General features: G+C 36.7%; 1 protein-coding gene across 2 annotated transcripts; it reads right to left on the bottom strand.

Moving 5' to 3' along the window:
* Positions 1-252: 252 nt before the first annotated feature.
* On the bottom strand, positions 253-16719 carry LOC139685884 (ATP synthase mitochondrial F1 complex assembly factor 1). Of its 2 annotated transcripts, XM_071583012.1 has the most exons (7): positions 16487-16715; positions 15252-15408; positions 13605-13667; positions 11202-11300; positions 11031-11126; positions 10844-10951; positions 253-462 (listed from the first exon to the last, which is right to left on the bottom strand). In XM_071583012.1, the coding sequence occupies exons 1-7, from the start codon at positions 16672-16674 to the stop codon at positions 307-309; spliced, it is 867 nt and encodes a 288-aa protein (XP_071439113.1). In that variant the 5' UTR covers positions 16675-16715; the 3' UTR covers positions 253-306. The 2 variants fall into 2 exon arrangements, with proteins under 2 accessions (XP_071439113.1, XP_071439114.1); XM_071583013.1 differs by lacking the exon at positions 11031-11126 and having other exon boundaries at positions 16487-16719.
* Positions 16720-16721: the final 2 nt, after the last annotated feature.

The raw sequence follows: 16721 nt of genomic DNA, 5'->3' as shown, positions 1-16721 counted from the left end.
CTAAGGAGAACAATGGAAAAAATGCTAGAGAAACAATTCAGTAACCAAAAATATTAATAAGTAAAATATATTTTGGGTTAGATTGCATTCCTTAATTGACTGATTGACCTGAACCTTACGCAAATGAGTCAACTTTCCACAAAAATTATGGTGTAACTATATGAAGTAAGCATTCCATAGCTCAGTACATTAAAGAACACAATTCTGCACATGGGTTTCATTACTGACGGTGAAATTATACAAGGCAACATATCACTATAATATTACATTTTTATTGGAAAATTTTGACTAGAGATGGGCAATTAATTACAATGTGAGACATTCTAATTCTGCGATGAGATCCATATGTTTGAAGTCCTCTGGTGAATTAGTAAATCTGGTCAATAAATTGTCCCTTTTTTCATTATTTTCTCCATAATAAAGTTGAATTTGGTTAGCAAGACAAGTAGCTTCTTTGGAATCCTAAAATAATAGTCAAAAGTAAATTATTATGACCACTAACAACATTTTTACATTGAATACAACACATGTAACTGGAAATAATAAAACTAAATTAAACCATTGATAAGTACATAATATTTAATTTCACAGATTATGGCATCATATGGACAACCAAAATGAGAACATATAATCTTTATGAATTACAGACTAAGGTGCATATTTATAGCCATTGTGTTGGGGGTCACCTACGTAAACAGTAGGGTTTCCTTCTATTGAATGAACAGAACAAGTAGGGTTACCTTTAGGAACCTGTTGTTTTACAAAAACATACTATCTACAAAAATCTCCAGAATTTGGTGCACTTACCTTGACATATTTGTTAAAATATGTACTTTAAATTCCTGTAACCATTTTAACTATTGAGGACCCAATAATTAAAATTGGCCACTATCTGAACATAATTTATAATGAAAATGAGACAGTCCTACACATTTTCTGGTCCTTCCATCACAGGTCCATCAATCTTATAATTTTGTGAACACCTGAAACTTCACACTTAGGTCCTTTGGATGCACCTTCACTACACTTCAGATGCATACTTTTTCTTTCGATAAATATTTAAGGTAGCTTTTTTCTAAACAACAAGGCTGTAAATCCAAATGAATTTCTGGTAAACAACCTTCTCGATACACCACCAATATAAATTGGGAACATAAACTTCCAATAAAAGTAGATATGATGATGAATAGTATCAATGGTAATATTCCTTTCCCCACAGTGACTAATCGATTCGAGTATTCGATTTCCCCACAGTGACTAATCAGCTCCTGTTCAAACAGGTCCAACATATCCCGGAGTTCAAAGCCACCATTAACATCACTGATCTCAAAGAAAAACTCTGATCCACCAACTGCCACCTGGAAACAGACTTGTGGAATGACCTATGCCTTGTATTGAAATGAAATGAAATAATTGCCTTTGTAATTCCACACACTTTATTTTAAAAACACGACCCAGGTTTCGACGTGGAACATCATCATCAGATGAACGTCATCACCACCTGATGGTGACGTTCAACGTCGAAACCTGGGTCATGTATTTAAAATAAAGTGTGTGGAATTAGAAAGTCAGTTATTTCATTTTATATACGAGGGTCATCCGGAAAGTAGTACCCGTTCGTGAAATAAAAAGACAAAAGTAAATATTAACAAACATAAAAAATTTTATTTGAAAGAGGATACTTTAAACTACTTCTCAACATAATCTCCAAGCAAATTAAGGCATTTGTCATAACGTGTGACAAGTTTCTGTATTCCTGCTGCATAGTCCTTCGCCGCCAGCTCATTGAGATACGCGAGGGACCCATCTTGCACAAATTTTTGCATAATGCAGATGGTGTTTAACAATTTCATGAACAATTGTTCGAGAAACATTGGGAAAATGCTCACAGATGTCATCAATTGTGACGCGCCGATCGTTCCTCACGAATTCGTCAACTGAGCTCACCAGTTGGTCTGTAATGACAGACGGTCTCCCCGAACGCTCATCGTCGTGTGTGTTCCCCCTCCCCATGTTGAAGTTGCGACACCACCGCCGAACAGACGACTCGTCCATTACATTGTCTCCATACACCTCCTTTAATTGGCGATGAATATCACATGGGCGAACGTTTCTTGCATTGAGGAATTTAATCACTGCCCTCACTTCACAACTGGCGGCGTTCTCAATTTTTTTAAACATTGTAAACAATCACAGAAACAACACAGGCAATGCTAGCGTCACGCAACTTGGCTCAGAGAAGGCAGACAAGCCACTGAAGCTATCTGACCTCGTCCAGCGGCTACTCGCGTCGTCAGCACTTCATGCGGCACGAACGGGTACTACTTTCCGGATGACCCTCGTATATGCAAATTCCATAAAGTTACGCCTGAGACAACATATTTTAGACCCCTGCCTTCCAGACTAAGCAGCTGCAACAGAAGATATTACCTCATTTAACATCATCTATTGGGTAGGTGATATGTTATTATAGAATATGCACATGGGCTACACAATGATACTTCCCCTAGTACCCCTCATTGTCCTCCCTTATGTGAAGTTAAGTAAATTCCTAAAGCTAATAATAAGAAAACTAGAAAGCTCTCAGAGAAGTTTTTTTTCTGGGATGGATTGCAGCTGCATAAACGTATTCAGGCCTTGGGCAGGCTGCACTCATTCTTTATTAGCAAATGCTATACTAGTTCACTGTCAAGCACTAATGCAGCAGAATATCATTTTTAAAAGAGTAAGAATTGATGAAATAAAGAAACAAATGCAATGAACATGGTGTTATAGAAGAATTGGATGCATTGAATGACGTTTGACTAAAATCAATGATGATTATGAAATGCAATTAGAAATAGAAAAATCCATCAAAAAATAAGAAATGAAAGCATGAGCTAGATTTTATGAGGGATAGCAAAAATAATACTTTAAAAAAAGCTGGAGTATCAACTTTTACCATATCACACCTTCACATGAAATTCCCTCATGACCTGATCCAATGCCGGCTCTGGAGAACTCTTAGGTAATTATTCTACCCTACACACATAATGAGCTACCAAGAGGATGACTAGCCATTTACTGGTAATCATAAATATGATTTTGGAACGTAGGTTTTCCGAATCCAAGAGCAAACCCATATGCTTTATAAATTTTGGCATGAAGGTATGCAAAATTATCAGCTCGGACAATTTTAGTAGACTAACAGATGCTTGATAATGGTGATGCTATTGGGATGCCAATAGTATGCCCCTTTTTATTCCATGAGTCAAACGCATTCCAATACTCATTCCATTTAAATTCAATTTAAACATGCAACTACAATAGCAGATTATTTAATGCCACTAATAATTCTTGTAAAAAAAGGGGAAGAGTTTGATGAATAATTCCATAAATTCACCAACCAGAGGGGTAAAATTTTTAAATAATCAAACCGAAACAATTCTCTAGAGGTCAGTTTACAAAAAGTTTAATATTATTTAAATATTCTACAAAAAAAGTCATTATTTTTGTAAAGATCATTCCTATAGTCAATATATATATAGTCAGTATAATTATGCAATTCTTCATTCCACTATTAACAGAGGTTTAACTTCTTGGGGTCACTATATGTTACTTCTGAGTGGTATGGAAGTCCATAATGTCATTTGGGCAAACAACTATTTAGACAACAGGTCATCATTGATTGGTTGACATTTTGAATTGTAAGACTATCTGGTTCAAAGTATCCTAAAGGTGTTTGAACTCCCCATCAATACAATGGTCTTAAAAATATGTGCTAATACTAGGACACATCACTAATCAGTCACAAAAAGAAACATTTAAATGGAGAGTCCAAATTTCAAAATAAATTATAGTTTTCTGGGGATTGGGATTAAGCAGTCGCTAACATATTGGCTTCTCATCCGAAGGGCCCGGGCTTGAATTCTGGAGACTGGACATCTTTTTCAGTAGTATCCCTATCCCTATTTGAGGAGCTTCGTGGAGAGCACTTTAAGTTAGTATGCCTTCGGTCAGATGGGCCATTAAACTGCGGACCCCTAGGTGGATTTTATTCAGAGTAGGCTGGTGCTGATGCCAGGTTTCACTCCATCCTTACTCTTTTCCCATCCATCCTTAAAAACGCACATGATCTTAGCTGTCAGTCGCCTCCATTAAATCTTCTACTACTACTATGATAACTTGCAATTGCAAAAGACATCAAATATACATAGTCACAATAATGTCAGCAACTCAAGCAGGATAGTTAAGGGGTGTTTGTAATGACTATCACATTGCTTGGCCATTAGAGATTCCCTTTCATTAATTGCTTATGTGACAAGTCCATTGTATCAGCAATAAAAGAAACCATCTTGCGGAAGTAAAAGTAAGTCCTTTGAAGGTAAAGGAATGAATGATGGGAATAATATTACAATTTCTAGCCTTGGAACAGAAACATATTTCAGATATTTAAGTAGACAATGGACTTCTGTGTTCTTAACGGCAGTTAAACCTCATCTTTGCATTGTCAGAATTAATTTTTTCCTGCATTTTAAACAATTTCATCAGGTCCTATTAAATTTCCCATTATTCCAAAGCATGTGGAACCCCATATCTACAGGATTTCATTTGCAGTTTTCCTGCAATTCGTATCACAAATTACTGGATTAAAAAAATGTTCACATTCTAAAACAGTTATTCAGGTACATCATTCTTTATTTAAAAAAACTCTTGGTCTTTGTTTTGTACATACATGGTTCGTCCGGAAAATAAGTGTACTGAGCTCAGGAAAAAAAATTTATTACACTTTTACATATCTTAAGCTAATATTCCTCAAAATAGGACCCTTGTGAGTCGATACACTTGTTCCAGCGGCGTTCCCATTCCTGGAACGCTCCCGCGAAGGCATCATCGGGAACCTCTCGAAGACACGTCGTCACGGCCTCTTTGACGGCGTCCAAAGTCCCGTATCGCGTTCCTTTCAAACTCCTCTTTATCTTCGGGAACAGAAAGAAGTCCGGTGGTGCCAAGTCCGGGCTGTAGGGCGGGTGCGGCAGCGTTGCCACGCCGTGCTTGGCCAAGAAGTCCGACACGACAAGCGCGGTGTGAGACGGCGCATTGTCGTGATGCAGCCGCCAGATGTTTTTGATCGCTGGCCGGACGCGGGCGACTCGTTTTCGAAGATTACACTGCTCTGCTATCATCCGAACACTAAGACGACGATCAGAGTTCATTACAACGCGAACTTTTCGCACATTTTCGTCGGTGAGTGTCGTTGATGGGCGTCCAGGCCGTGGTTCGTCGTCGACCTCTTCTCTGCCCTCCACGAACATCTTGTGCCACCGAAAGATCATGTTTCTGGACATGGCTGACTCCCCGTAAGCCTGGTTAATCATACCGACAGTTTCGGTAGACGATTTCCCAAGCTTTACCGCAAATTTGATGGAATAACGCTGCTCCAAAAACTTCGGCATCGCGTTCCGTGACGTGGGTCGAGCGTGGAGGTTCGCGTTAACAGAGCTCCTCACTACACCACAGCTCAGAGCCGACTGCCTTTTTCAGCGTCGCTTGCCAACATACCCCCCTCCAATCGCAGCCCGTCAGGGCGGTGCTGGGCGCGCCTGGAGCGGCGGGAAAAAATCAGTACACTTATTTTCCGGACGAACCCTGTACGTACGTAAAAAAGATGGGAGAGAGCAGTAATGTGAACGGTTTAGCGAAGATTTTAAAATATGACAAGCACTATTAACAGAAATGTGAATTACTTAAACTCACTCCTGAAATGAAATGAATACAATGTCTGACTATGATTTAGGTATGTAATTTATGCTTTTTAATAACACCTGAGGGAGGAGAGTATTTATATCACACACAAGTTTATACTATGAGAAATGAAAATGATTTTGACCAAAACATGATGAATTGTGGAATTATTTGCATTGCCTTGATGCAACAGATAAAACATTGATGGGCTCCGGAATAATAAAATACATTGAAACTTACTTTATCACATCAGAACTACACTGAATCAGAAATAATTTTATTTCCTGCAAATAATTTTAATCTTGAACAATAGTTTGCACCAATGAAGAGACGAGGTATCTCAGATTCATTAAGTTTTCCTCAATTACTCGGGAACGTTTATTTCATCCTGCTAAGCAATAGAAAGTTGTGGCAAAAAACAACATTTTCAATGGAGGGCAAAATCACATCACAAAATTCTGGAACAAATGATTCTCATCATGGAAATGGATTCTGATAATGATCTGACAAAATATCTAAGATAGCACAATCTAAGACTATACTGAACCCAATACTGAAAAATCCCAAATCGATTCTGAAATATGCTAACCAGTGCGGACATTAGTCTCAAAAGAGAAAATGTCAAGAATTACAAGCATGAAGAATTACTAATAGAGTGGCTTTTAATTGATTGATCCTTAAATATCCCCTTTAATGAAGTCATCAAAAGAGAAAATCTATTGCACATTCCCACAATATTCGGAATCAAAGATTTCACAGCATCCAATGGTTGGTTGGATAGGTTTAAAACTAGGCACAATCTTGTATTCAAGGCTGTGTGAGGTGGAAGTATAAGTGTTGACGTCAAGACTGCAACTCAGTTGAAGGTACCAGAATTTATTAAACTTCTTCAAGACTAGAGCCTAAAATAAACTGTCTCATGCCAATGAGAAAGCTATTTTTTAATGTGCTGCCAGCAAACACACTGTGCCTCAGAGGTGAACAATGCCATTGGGGTGCTAAGTAAACAAAGGCTTACTGTCTTTCACAAATCACAAATCCATATGAAAGTGAGAAGCTTCAACCACAAGTGGTTGGTGTATAAACTTGAATTGGATGAGCAAAAAAGCTCCAGGTTTAACTTTGTGGAATTCCTTCATGATGAGGGTAAAAAAAGGGAAGAGCAAAGTTTTGTGGAAGGGCAAAGTTTCTTTTTCCACCCTCATCTTGTACTGGATGTTTTAAACTATACATCATCAGCTTGAGAATAAGTTGAGAATTCTAAAATATGTATCTATCTAAGGAAGGCAGGATTTTATGTTGATTGTGATGAAATAATTCAAGTTTATATTATTAATGATGACTACATAGAAAACCATTTCAGTAATTAAGCATGTAAAAAGGTAAATTCTCCTTTTCCCACTATTTGCATTTTCCTGCATTTTAAACTTTGTTTCTGGGGTCCCTAGAGAAGCGCGTACAAGGGGTTTTACTGTATATCAAAATCAGTTACAAGGAAATTTTTCAAAACTATCTTAAGGCTAATACAGCAAACACATTGGTGGACCAATAGTTTACCAATCCTAAAAACCTTGATCACTCAAGTTTTAATTCCTGCTGATTTAGGTGATGCTGAATATTATCTGCAATTACTTAACCTTCCCATTCCTCATTCTTAGACTGCTATCCATAGCTAAACATTAATTAACAAGATTATAGAAGAATAAAGGCAGTTTGGTCATTAAAAAATATTTGTTTGAAAAATTTTTCATTGACTGTTTTAGTTTCTAGGCTCTACAGAAGTGTTTTAGTTTGAGAGCTTTACAATTTCTCATTGACAGCTTATCTGCACTGCAGCTATGATGATCAACATAGTTCTTTTTCCAGAAATCTTCAAGAAAATGAGGAGTTCAGAGGGCTAAAATTTTCAAATAATGCTAATTTTGAATGATTTTGAGGCAAGCACAATTTTTATGTCCCAAGGACCAAAATATTGCTATTTCATTTTTGACTGATTTCTGTGGCTTAAAAATACTTTAAAAACAATGCTCAATCTAGCTAATCATGGCAAAAAATGATAATGGTAATCAAGCGTTACACTGCAAATCAAAATCATCATAATTATTTATAAACATTTCCAAGCTAAGCACATCAAAACATAAGCCATTAACTCTGAAAATGAATTCATAAATATCTAATTTCCCCTTCAAAAACACCACATATATTACCATACACACCTTAAAATTTAAAAATATAAAAATGTGCTTTATATACAGTAAACTCTCATTATCCATGCCTGGATTGACCATTTTGCAGATTACCTTTACTATTCTCTTCCTACCACCTCAAAATTTCAATGACATTACAATCATGAAGATAATTAAATGCTTGGAAACTTCAACATGCTTTTAAGGAAATGTTTGAAATGCCTGGGATTTCTTAAAAGTTTTTAATTTCACAGAATCATAAGTTACCAATAGTACGAGGGTCATCCGGAAAGTAGTACCCGTTCGTGCCGCATGAAGTGCTGACGACGCGAGTAGCCGCTGGACGAGGTCAGATAGCTTCAGTGGCTTGTCTGCCTTCTCTGAGCCAAGTTGCGTGACGCTAGCATTGCCTGTGTTGTTTCTGTGATTGTTTACAATGTTTAAAAAAATTGAGAACGCCGCCAGTTGTGAAGTGAGGGCAGTGATTAAATTCCTCAATGCAAGAAACGTTCGCCCATGTGATATTCATCGCCAATTAAAGGAGGTGTATGGAGACAATGTAATGGACGAGTCGTCTGTTCGGCGGTGGTGTCGCAACTTCAACATGGGGAGGGGGAACACACACGACGATGAGCGTTCGGGGAGACCGTCTGTCATTACAGACCAACTGGTGAGCTCAGTTGACGAATTCGTGAGGAACGATCGGCGCATCACAATTGATGACATCTGTGAGCATTTTCCCAATGTTTCTCGAACAATTGTTCATGAAATTGTTAAACACCATCTGCATTATGCAAAAATTTGTGCAAGATGGGTCCCTCGCGTATCTCAATGAGCTGGCGGCGAAGGACTATGCAGCAGGAATACAGAAACTTGTCACACGTTATGACAAATGCCTTAATTTGCTTGGAGATTATGTTGAGAAGTAGTTTAAAGTATCCTCTTTCAAATAAAATTTTTTATGTTTGTTAATATTTACTTTTGTGTCTTTATTTCACGAACGGGTACTACTTTCCGGATGACCCTCGTATTTAATGTTTTCATTTGAATAGTTTTATATTGTTCATTACTTCCCATTGTTGTTTTGTTCACATTCATTTACCCTGAGAAGTCCATATTCTCCTTTAAGGCATCCAAATACAAACGCAACAAATAAGTCGTGAACTATCAACACTGCATTATTTTCATTAGAATCTTATGATGAACATGAATCCGTACCAGCAATTCTTTGTCAATATTTGGCCTCTACAAGTCATTTGTTTTTTCCTTGTTACATGATTGATTTAGCTTTCTGAGGAAAATACGTTCTATCACTGGATGATACAAGGGTGGCTAATTATATAATGAGCCTTGACAACACTAAGTAATTTAGGCACCATCCAACATTTCCATTTCAAAGCTTGACCCTTTTAACGCTAACTTCCTTCAGAACATTTTGCTGTTTGATCATAACTTTTGCTGTTTACAGTGACTCGAAAATTTTGTCACAGCAAAAAATTGAGCTAACTCTTGAAAACTCTTGCGCAATGATTTTATACGATGTTCTGCATGGATTATCAAGACAGGAGTGCATTGATCAACTTACTTCCACTTGTGGCGATGAAACCTCATCATTTGCCACTGTGAAAAGTTGGTATAATGAATTCATTGCCCCCGTTCGCTCAGCGATGAAAGTTGTGAAATTCACCCAAATTCAGTTGTTGTGCCAGAAAACATTGATGTTGTGCAAGAACTAGTAAAAGAAAATCGTCATGTGACTTATCGTGAGATTGAGGCATCCTTGGGAATTAGTGCAACAAGCATTGATAAGATATTGCAGGAACATTTAGCTGTGAAAAAAATTTGCTTGCGTTGGATCCCACATAATTTGACAGAAGCTCAAAAAGATGCTTGTGTCTATTGGTGCAAAGAAATGCTCAACAAATACAATCGCAGAGCACCAAAAGCTGTGTATAACATCTACACAGGTGACAAATCTTAGATCTATGCATATGAGCACGAAACAAAACAGCAATCCACTGTATGGTGGTCTTCCAAGACAAGCCAAATCCGACAAAAGTGATTCGTGCACGAAGCACATTGAAGCAAATGATCGCCTGTTTCTTCAGAATAACTGGACGTGTGGCAACCGTACTGTTATAGCAATGTAGACCCGTGAAATCTGAATGGTACACGAGCATTTGTTTGCCAAAAGGGCTGGGTGAAATATGGAAAAAGAAGCTGCAACGAAGGATCATTCTTCATCACAACAATGCTCTCACAGATCAGCTGCAACAACTACCTATTTGACTGGCCAAAATGTCAAATTGATGGGTTATCCTCCATACAGGCCTGATTTAGCACCAAATAAGAGATAGCGCCTTCTTTTACTCTGGTTTATCTAGACAAAATTGCGGGTCAAACGTTTTTCAGCACCTGAAGAAGCCATTGATGCATTCAAAAACCATGCTTGGGAGGTACCTCAATCGGAGTGGAAAGTGTCACGAAAATTGGTTGGAGCGCATACAAAAGTGTATTGATTATCATGGAGAATACTTTGAAAAACAATACAGCAATTTTCAACAATAAATTACTGTCTTTTCATTATTAGGCTGAAAATATAAATAGCAACCTTCGTATATCTGTCTGTCTATTAAAACTATGATTCCACCTTCATTAAAAAGTCTAAAAAATCGGAAAAAATTGTACCTTCCATTGCTAATATCTGCAAACTAATTACAAGGAATGGACCAGAAGTCTCTCCGCATTATTTTCATTTATATCACAACCATGTTTTAATCATATTTTGGTTATCCATGCTTCATCATGCATCCATTAGCAGGGATAATCATGAGTTTGTTGTATGCCAAATTATGGTAGGGTTATACACGGTTTAATTATATTTTGTACCAATCTACTCAAAATTTAAATTAAAAACAAAAGGTAGAGCTTACCAAAATATTCTTATCAAATTCTCCTCTCAATAACACAACGCCCTTTTCTTCCATAAGCTCCTCATAATAAACCATCATCAAACATTCTGGTGCATTCTCCTTGAAAGCCTAAACGGTATAAAAAAGGCTATTAAATTAAATTCATCATCCAAAATTCACATATCCTACCTTACCCAAAACAACTCACCTGATAATTAATCAGAGATGTAAAATGTATTTCATTATTAGAGAACTGGAGCATTATGAATTCATAACCTTGGGATCTTGGAAGTGGAAGAACAAACTAAAACATATCAAAATCAAATTACTATTCGTTTTTTTGGAAAAATTGGGCAAAGATTGTTATAGAATAGCTTACAATTGGATGCGTTTTAGATTTATGCCGTATATTTAAATAAGCATCTTTTGGTACTACTCCGGCTATTCCATCCTTATTGATAAAATACTGGGTCCAAATCTGAAATTAAAGCAGAATTCAAATTATACTTAGCTCTGAAGTACCTATGTTATGTTCTTGGAAAAATGTAAGAGAACGTGAGATGTTCCATGTCACATATTTAAACAACCTTGAATCATGATAAGTTTGTCGGAAGAGGTACCTAATATTGGCAGTACATGAGAAAAAGATAGGAAAAATTTTGGACAGAAGTGGGGGTAGGTGATGGGCAAGAGGAAATAGTACAGATAGAACAATCCCTACTATTGACTGTCATAGTCCCAACTGTCTTGATAGTACAGTCGAGACTATGACAGAAGGGAGAATATTAGAGAAAGGCAGTAGAGTTAGGAAAAAACTGGTGGAAAGAAGGGAGACAAGAAGTATGGGGTTTAAGCATGATCTACAGTAATCCAGATTTTAGAATGATTATCAGGTACCCTCTTTGCTGGAGCTCAGAAATGTGACAGTGCTTAGTGGATCCATGAGCTACCTTGACTGGCCTGAACGCAATAATAATAAGCATACAAGTACAGTGAAACCTTGAAAAATGAGCAGCTTGCACAACAAGTAATTCGCATGACAGGCAGAAATATTTTTTAATTGACTTTCGGAATGAACAACATTTTAAATAACAAGTGAACAGGAGAGGGGAATTCCCAGAATGATTGCATGCCTGCAAATATAGTTTGTGTAGTACTCATTCTGCTATCATTTCACCATCGCTCGTATTCACACATTTTACCACATCTGTGTTCAGACATCATTTGTCATTTTTTTGCAAAGTTCAATAATATTTTGGGCATAGTTACATGAAGATCCCCATAGAAAAAGGCACAAGAAGACAGTCATCAGAGAATAAAAATAACTAAATAAATTAAAAGTAAAATCATTGAAAAGCACCAATGAGGTGTGAGCTTGATTTACCTAGCGCACACATACAGTCAGTCGACATCAATGATTTGCTCTATCCTCAAGAACAAGAAAAAAATTAAGACCACAGTAATTTAATGGGAGTGACAAAAATATCTATGCAATGGTTGTATTTTTTCAACAATATTGAAAGATTTGAAACAGGATCATAGATTCTGTGAATTACCAGCCACAACAGATCTCGTCTGGAAAAATATGCAGAAGAACTCATGTAACAGCAAAGGAGAATTCATGCCCCAGCCACAAGCCAATAAAAGACCATCTAATGCTGCTATTTTGTGCCAAGGCATAAATTGATTTTGTCCCCAAAATTAAATCCCCACTTGTTTACCATTCAGTAACTCCTCGAGCCTTCAAGAAGTGTCAAGTACAGAACCATCACCTTAATTATGCAGTGACTATAAACACAGTAATCAACCCGAAGGTCGGTTTGGTAGGTGATGGTTGAGATCACCCAGTACTAAGCCCTAGGCGGCGTGTGAAAATTCACACATCAGGGTAGGGGGGCCAGTTCCTTTCCCTGAGCCGGTTATGGTTTCCCAGGAAGACCTGGTATCCGAAAAATCGCTTTAGCTTGGGTGGAGCTGAAGGTGCCCAGAGTGCCTTGCCCGGGAATTGAACCCGGGACCCTCCGGTCAGCAGTCCAACGCTCGACCCACTGGACTACCGCGACCCGCGTGCAGTGACTATGCGCACTACAAATTTTTTAAATGATAATGCTGTGTTGCATTTTGCCAAAATTTTGAAGTATCGGCGAATACATGTTTCTCAACAGCTTTCTAGTATAAAAGACATGTATAATTTACAATCCAAAACGATGTATACATATTTTTCTTAGAAAATACCTTGTGCATAATTTATTTTTTTGGCATGAAATGCATTACAGTATTTTATATAGGCCAAATTGTTTATCTTAAGGAGTGTTTTGCTTCATGAGTGATATTACAAATCAAATTAGGCTCCACTGTGTGCCTATTCAATTAAAGTAAACCATCCATATGAGCAAAGTTTCTGAGATTACTCTGTACATAACCTTCACAAGAAGTATGTTATTTGTATTTTTTCAAATATTGAACTGTCACACCTTTTTGTGAACAAAAATTTAATTAATATTTTTGGTGTAGGAAATTATGGCATTCAAAAAGATTTCCATGCATGCAACCATAATTTAAGTTAACAACTTAGACCATTCAATTTGCTAAAATTTGGCTTATTTCATTTGAAATTGATATTAACATAGATTCACACATCCCTACAAACTAATCCCGTGAAAATGTACATGGAAGCAACAATAAAAGGATAAATTTCCTTTTCTTCATCTGATGATTATGAAATGGAGAAAGTATTCATTCCCATAGAATGTAGAGAGAAAAAAGTAAACTTGGATATTACCTTTTCAATTTCTTCTTTCGTTTTATCCTTGATTAAATCCACTTTCATTATGTCATTTAAAACCTGTTTAGAGAAAAGAAGAATAGGCTTAGACAGGATACTTATTCAACTTTTGACCGATTGATTGGGCCTTAAAGCCATTCTTATGCATTGCCATTTAAAAGACTATGCAAGAGGAGAGTCCCATTTATCTATTTTTTTAATTCTTGTGCTCTCAATTCATTAGTTCCTATAGCTCTTTAAATTGTATCATAAGTATATAAGTGCCGACCCCGGTGGCGGCGGGGTAACGTCCTCGTCTGCCATTCCAAGGGTCGCGGGTACGATTCCCGCCTGGGTGAGTTTTCCTCCACCTAGGGCTTGGGTGTTTGTGAATGTGACCATTGTTATCGTTGTTAATAGTTCGATGTAAAGGCCAAAATGTGCTGTTTTCGGACTAATACTGAAAAAATAAATAAATAAATAAGTGCATGTCTTACAGAATATTATACCCAATTGAAAAAAATTCAGTACAGAATTTTAAGTCCACTCAAAAGATTAACATAGTATATGGAGGATTACCAAGCATACACAAATCAATGTGAATTACCATTTAAAAAAATCTTATGACGAGGCCCAGTGAACTGGTATCTACCAATTGCCTATTAGCAAGATTAATGATTTATGACTTCAAGTCTTTCTTCTTGGAACGGACAATGTTAGTTTCAAAAAATTAAGCATGTACTGGTGCATTCATTCTGGAATTATGACATTTTCAAATTGAGTACAAATTTTTGGGACATATTCAATGCCTATGTCCTGGATATAACCTTAAAAATGAATATGGAAAATGCCAAAACTATGCAAGAAAAACTACGACATGAATCTAAAGCTTTACAATTAGAGGTTGGATGCTCATCAAATAAGCTACATGGGTACCTTCTAAGTGGACAGTCTCCATAAGGCAATGAAAGTACGCAATGTTGGCATTAGAGTCCTTGCTATGGGTTTCATCATCTGTTTGAGCTTCCTCTTTTCTTATAGCAGACAAAATTGCTTATTCTCAAATTCTTGCCCAATAATATCCAAACACCTGGAATCACTATTGTGTAACATTTACAGTCAATACAAATTGATTCCAGATATAAAACCTCAGGTTCTTGGTTTTATTCCTCTCTCGGCCATTCTGGCATGTACTATTTGCAAAAGATACCAAGGAATGTGACCTGAAAAATTAATCTCAACAAAATTTCCATACCTTTAATCTTATAATTTGATCTCAAAAACGTGTCTTATTTCAACACAAGCTGTGATGAGTTAAATGCACATGGAATATGGAATTCACTGGTGGAACATAGAACTCAAACACACTCAATTTGTGAGATGGTAAAACCAATGACTGAAACCCTAAACAAAGCCCTGAAATGTCAATTTAAAGCAAGACCATGCCAAAATTATGACATCACAATGCTTGGAATGCCAATTTTAATGCATTGTATGCTGAATTTATTTTGCTCATAATAATTCAATTACACAAGCACTAACCTAACAGTATTAGAACGAAAGAAAAATATTTTCCCAGTGGGTCTCCTCCAGAGAAACAACTTTTTTTGATTACATGACATTTTGAAAAAAATAAATATGCAGCGAATTGTCACAGCCTATTACCCTTTGATGAGCACTTGTGCTAGAAGCAGCCAAATCAACTTCTCTCTTTGGGTTTGATAATGATGATATTTGGCTGGATTTTGATGAAATTTGTGACTCTCGTTTCTTATTCTTTTGATACTCCTCCCACCGAGTAACCAATTCATCTGGTGAGTCTCTGAAATAAAATGCAAATAAGAAGTGATTTTCTTTATACAATACAACAGCCTTTTGTATAGGCTAACTTTATTAAATTTTGATCAAGTAACAATACAAAGAGTAAAAAATGTAAAATGAATTAACATCTACTTTTCTATCATCAATGGCTCGATTTCTATCATATTCCGCATAATATCATGAATTATTACAGAATATGACCTATTACGTATCACCACTCACAATAAAACAATAGTATATGGTAACGCTATAAATGTGTACCACTAAAGTTAATGACAGCAAGGATATTTAAATCCAGGGGTGGAATTTGGGTCCAGTGAAACAGAAATACACACGTGGCAACTGATTTGGCTCGTGTCTTATCATGAGCACTGAAGTAAAACCATGCATTGGGTAAAATGACAAAAAATAGATTTAACATTTCCAAATGCATTATGAATATGAATCCATATTGGATGTACAGATTTCACACGATGTGAGCCCAATAGTTATTCAAATGCCCTAATAATATCCAAGCAATGGCATTGGTAGGAAAGGAAAAACAATTAGAAGATCATACTTTACAGTAATTTTAAAATTCTAACATTTACAATGAAAGTTGTCTTCATTCTATCTAACAATGATCACGCACTAGATATCTAGCGTTATATACTCTACATTAGCATGGCTGCATGTTGAGATACCTGTCCATGGATATTTTAAGAATATGGATGGAACATGTACTCTTGGGTAAGATAACTGGGGCATATTATGAATGTCCACGATACTGTATAGTTTTTCCTGTGCGCACAGGTATCTGAGGCACCCAAATAGCTTTGATCAGTAGCGACATAAACCTCGATTTTACTCTGCAACACCAAAACCAATGCTGCCAGTATTCGGCCGAGCAATGCATATTATATAAATACAGCAATTTATACATCACGCGAATGAGTTTCCCTTAGAGATCATCAGGGGACCGTTTCTTTAAGTTATTAGCCGATTTGCAAGTCCTCTGAAAAGCACTGCCAATCCTTAAGCGAAAACACTAGTCACACAATACAGATTGTCAAATCTAAATAGTAACATTTTCCACTTACTGCCTTATTTCTGAAATTCTTTTCTGATACTTTTCGTAGTAGGGATTTTTTTCTAGTGTTTCCATTGCTTTATCTAGGGTACTTGAGCTCGTCATGATACACCTGGCACCTTTTTGGAATCGTAGAAAATGACAGAAGATACCACTTATAGCATTCTTAGAAAGTCTACTTATTACTCTCGTTGTCATATTCCATTAATTTGTAACACTGAAACTACGAGGACAAAACCAATACG

This window comes from Hetaerina americana, unplaced genomic scaffold (assembly GCF_022747635.1).
Source record: "Hetaerina americana unplaced genomic scaffold, ioHetAmer1.1.p SCAF_12, whole genome shotgun sequence".
In the NCBI taxonomy this organism is placed as follows: domain Eukaryota; kingdom Metazoa; phylum Arthropoda; class Insecta; order Odonata; family Calopterygidae; genus Hetaerina; species Hetaerina americana.
Note: the sequence above shows the minus strand (reverse complement) of the source record. Positions and strands in the feature narration are given on the sequence as shown.